We start from the raw sequence: 5,145 nt of genomic DNA on the forward strand, positions 1-5,145 counted from the left end.
GCTCGTCTATAGTGCCTGATCCCCTGGCCTCCTGCTAGGTCAGGGGTTGTGGACCCTGGACCATCAGGCTTCCGAGTGCTAAGCACAGAGCAGGGCTCCTCCCAGGCCTTCCAGTGAGCTGCACGTGAACCTGCTCGACGGGTGGGACTTTTGCAGACATGGCCATGTGCAGGCATGCACCACGTGAGAGCTGATACAGGGGCTCGGAGGCCTGGCCTGGGCTCAGGCGAGCAGGCCCATTGCCTTGCAGCCGGAGGTTCACGGAGCTGAGCGAAGAGAATGAGAAGCAGCCCTGTGTGTGTAGCACATGACATTAGTTGCTGGGAGGGACAGAACAGAGAGAGGCCAAAAACCACCAGGCAGCTGAGAAAACCAGAGACATAGGTATAGCCTGGGTACTTGGAGAAAGCTATACGGACCCGGGTGCTCTCAGGTGCCAATCTGCCGGGGAGGCTGGGGGGTACAGGCAGGTTCCAGCAGGCCCTGTGTAGGGCTCATCCCCTGCCCGTTTCCTCCCGGCCCCGGGTTCGGCAGAGCAGAGCAACAGGGCTGGTAAAAAGGGGAAGCAGAAGCACAAACATCTCTGCTGCAGGCCAGCAGGACTGGGGCTCAGGGAGACGGGGACCGCAGGACCTGCGACAAGACAAGAACAAAAGAAGACCGAGTCAAAGGAAAGGGACAATCCGGTGAGGGTGAGGGGCAGGGTGGAGGGTAGTGGGAGCGGAGCTGCTGGGGTGAGTGTGGCCGGGGAGTTTGGCGGTCAGGGCTGGTCCCCAGAGGTGAGGCCTGGGTCTGAGCCAGGGCAGGTTAGAAATGGAGTGGGTGGGTGGTGTCAGAAACCCTGGATTGGAAACCTGCCTCTGTGATCTGGACAAGCCGTTGTACCACCTCAAACTTAGCCCTGGGGACCTTGGAGGGCAGCAGAGTGGGGTGGAGGTCAGCACCGCCCTCATGCAGGAGGGGTGCTCCTCCTTTCTGACCCAGCCACCCTGGACTCAGGCGTCGGGCCCCAAAGGTGCTCACCTCATCACTGTACTACGGGTCTGGCAGCTGTTCAAGGACCATGTCCTCAATGCCACTGAACTAGAGAGAGAGAAGGGAATTAGGGACCGCAGCCCTGGGGGCCTCCCTCCTCTCCTGGCTCCCGGGCCTTCCACCAGCCTGGAGCAGCAGGCAAGTGGAACAGAGGGGACCCCAAGGACCCTTCTCCCACCCACCTTCAGTCCATGATGCCCACCAGAGAGGCCCTCCTATGGCTGAGGGGGTTTCAGTTAGAGACCCCAAAAGGTAGCCCAGCCATTCAGTTCTAACTTCTCTCTAATCCAGTCCTTTAAAAATCTGTAGCTATAAACTCCATTTACTATTTATTTATTTATTTATTTAGGTGCAGACACAGAGGGAGCTGATATCCTACAGAGGCCAGACATGGGAGGCAGGGAGCAGGGCCACCCGGGACGACCCGCTGGGCCTCGGGAGAAGCACACTTGCCTCGATGTGGTACACGATGCGCCAGAAGCTGGAGTCAGAGCCTCGGTACCGCCGGCCAGGGTAGAGCTGCCACATCAAAGGCAGCAGGCTCGGGGGCAGCTGGCTGGGGCGCATGGCCTCCCCACGGGGGATGTCCTCCTGACGCAGGAGCACTTGGAGGCTGCTTTCTGTCTGGAGAGACCAGGGCACACCTTCAAGGCTCCTCCAGGCGCCAATAACCAGAGTCCTTCCCACCACCTGCCTGGCTAGCTGGGCACCTGAGGTGCTGGGAACCACTGTTCCAGAAGCTCCACTCCTTAAGCCACGTGTGGTCCTCTCAGGGCCTCTGTCTAGACACCCAGACAGGGCCTCAGAGGCCCGCTTCTTCCTGGCAAACCTCTGGTTGCCAGGGTGTGCCATGGGGCCTTGAGCTGCCTTCACTTGGCGGTTTGGTGCCTGATTCAGCTGATGTGGGCTTTTCTTTGATTTTTCTTTATTTTGTCAAACATCTCTTTTAAACAAGTATCCCAGACCCCAGAATCAGGGGACAGGCCACTTTTCCCCACCTCCACCACTGCCCCTCAATCATCATCTCTCACCTGGACCACTGCGATGACTTCCTAACTCACCGCCTTGTTGGACGTGTGCCTCACATCAGTTCTTGGCACAGCAGCCAGGGAGCCGTCCAAGTATCATGTCGCTTCCCTCCCTGCTTGACATCCCCCGATGCCTTTGCATTGTAGGCAGAGTGAACTGAAATCTTGCCCATGGTCCACAGGCCCATGTAGCCAGGCCCGTCTCCCTCCTCTCCTGCCGTCTGTCCATCACCTTCCACCCTGCTCCAGCCACACAGGCCTCCTCACTGTTTCTGGGACATGCCACACTTCAGTGAGCTCTTGCACCTGCTGTCCTCTGCCTGATCTACGCCTTTCTTTTAGGCAGGAATCTGCTCAAATGTATGTCTTCTATAATGACAAATTTCAGCAAAACCCAACTCTGTGATCTACAGAAGAGGCACGCCTCAGACAGAGTCCCGAAAGGTTTAAATGCAACAGTGGGCAAAAGCATGGCAGGAAGATGCAAATGAAGGCTCTTGAGGGGTCTTGCCTGAAGACCCCACGCCCCACTGGCTGTTGCCTCTCATCTCACTTTAGTTCTCTGCACAATTTACCACCACCCTCAATGACCTGGGGTCCTTTTAACCATGAGGAGAATGTCAGCTTCACAAGGAGCGAGATTTTATCACATTTGCAGCAAACCCCCACAGCCCAGAATCGTGCTTGGCCTATAAAATAGGCACTCGTGTTTGTTCAAGGACTATTTTTACAAAGTGGAAATACCTTTTCAAACTTTTCTGTCTACGCACTAAATGAAAACTGTTAAAAAGTAATTCAGACCATCTGCAAGGTGTCAGTGTGGAAATCACCATTCTTACTACACACTACGTTCCTAGTATGTAGTCTTCCACACCCTTCAACCACTTTTAGTTTGCTTAGTCATCTTTTGCTTGTTGACTTAAGCAAACCTTTACATATTAAGAATCCTGGGCCTTTCTGTTACGTGGGGCAAATCCTGCCCCACAGTTTGCCAATGGGTTATGTTTTGTGCAGAATTTATTATGATTATGTGAAAAACTCTGCTTTGTGGTTTGGTGCCATGTTAAAGATATTCCCCAGCTAGAGATTAAAAAATATATATTTACTTAAATTTTCTTTAAATACTTGAAATGTTAAAGGGTCTTTTTTGAGAAGAAAAAGATTAAAAAAATGAACATAAAGTGGCAATACATAACATATCTATCAACAATTGAATCTACAAACAAAATGAACAAGAGAACAGAAACAGACTCGTAGATACAGAGAACTTTCTGTTGGTTGTCAGATGGGAGGGGGGGGTGGGGTGTGGGTGAAAAAGGTGAAGGGATTAAGATGGACAAATTGGTCGTTACAGAATAGTCATGGGATGTAAAGTGCAGCGTAGGGAATATAGTCAGTAATATTCTAATAACTAGGGGTGCTGGATGGGAGTGGGATTTATTGGGGTGATCACTTATTAAGTTATGTAATGTCTGGTCACTGGGGTGTACAACTGAAACCAATATAATGATGTATGTCAACTGTATCTGAAAATAAAAAATGATTAAAAAAATTAAAAGTAAATATTTAACTTGATTTTTAAAAGTATGTATAGTGTATATTTTGAAATTGTAAATGACAATAAAGATGCAAATTTAGATGGTGGTTAAGAGCCTGGAATGCCCCCACCCCCCCACTGTTACCTAACTAGCAAGCAGTACTTCTTCGGACAAATTTCCATTTTTGTGCCTCATATCTCCATCTGAGCACATTTTTTTAAAAAGCTCACATTCACCGGAGTTCCATCTTAAGTCATCACACATAAAACAAAACCGAGGTTTAAGCAACGCTGGCTTGTGGACGACTATATTTGCGGACATTTGTGAGGTTTGTTTCTTCCAAAGCCTAAAGGGGAACGAACTATCCCAGACTCTAGGGGCAGCGGTTCCCAAACTCGGTTGCCCGGAATCTGTCCTGGGTCCCTTTCAAATACAGGCTCCCGGCCGCCCGAGGACACCCCGACAGTGGGCCACCTGCCTGAATCGCTTACTGCAGAGCGGCGACCTTCCAGCTTTTCCATCTCACGGCACATAAACTAATTACTAAAATCTGCCGCGCGTTAAAAAAAAAATACATTTGTTGCTGATGGGACCAAACAGGAGGTATCATTTTCATTCATTCACACTGGACGGCTCCTGCGGTGATGGCTGCTGTCATTTTTTATTTGACAGCCTAAGGGAAAAAGGGATCAGTGTCCCCGACGGAACAGCCAGGTACCGCAGGTTTTAAAAACTCAGGCGGCAGGCAGTGTGCCGCGGCGCGGCGGCTGGGAACCGCCGCTTTAGAGGGCTGTGACCCTGCTTTATGACACCCAGAAAGTTCCTGTTTTGCTCAAGATCATACTTGCGCACGGCAGTGGCCCTGGGGCCCCATCCTTTGGCCCAGGCGCCTCCCCAGGGGAGCTCGTCGCCTCCAGGGCGGCTCCGGGTGCCGCCCGCGCGCCCCGCGCCCCGCGGGTGCGCCCCCGGAGCCCCCGCCCCGCACGCCCTGCGGCACCCAGCGGCTCCTCCAGGCCCCGGACGCCCGCGGCGCGCTGGCACCCAGGGAAGGGGACCCCCGCGCTGCGGAGCGGCCCTACCTCGATGATGAGGGGCATCCACGAGCGCTGGTTCTCGTCTATATACACAGCCGGCCGCCAGATCCACAGGTGGTCGGGGTGCAAGGTCCTGTGCACCCTGAACGGGTCCGCGCCCATGACGCCTCCGGCCGTCTAAGGAGCAAGAGCGGCAGCCTCTCGCTTGTGGATGGGGCGCGGGCCGGGCGCTTTATAGCGGGAAGGCGCTCGGGCGCCCCCAAGCGGCGGGGCGGGAGGAGGGTGGGCGCCGGGCAGATAAGGCAGAGAGCCAGGCAGGATGGGCGGGGTGCAGGGTACCCGCGGCGACCAGCAGGAGCTGGAGCTGAGCGCCCAGGCCTGCCTTGTGCACTGGGACCCTGGCTGCGTCTAGGAGCACAGAGCGAGCCCCACAGACCCAGGGCTTCCTCAAGGCCCCCAGCCAGCCAGCCAGCCTCGCCCTCTGCCCCCATTCCCCAGGATGACGGGGTA

The 5,145-nt window shown here is 54.2% G+C and overlaps 1 protein-coding gene across 1 annotated transcript; it reads right to left on the reverse strand.

The window, feature by feature from the left end:
- Positions 1–1,035: 1,035 nt before the first annotated feature.
- TCL1A (TCL1 family AKT coactivator A) lies at positions 1,036–4,797 on the reverse strand (the record flags this gene model as incomplete). Its single annotated transcript, XM_081127643.1, has 3 exons — positions 1,036–1,083; positions 1,489–1,659; positions 4,681–4,797. The coding sequence occupies 3 exons, from the start codon at positions 4,795–4,797 to the stop codon at positions 1,036–1,038; spliced, it is 336 nt and encodes a 111-aa protein (XP_080983769.1).
- Positions 4,798–5,145: the final 348 nt, after the last annotated feature.

This window comes from Miniopterus schreibersii (genome assembly GCF_964146895.1).
Source record: "Miniopterus schreibersii genome assembly, chromosome: 1".
NCBI lineage: Eukaryota > Metazoa > Chordata > Mammalia > Chiroptera > Miniopteridae > Miniopterus > Miniopterus schreibersii.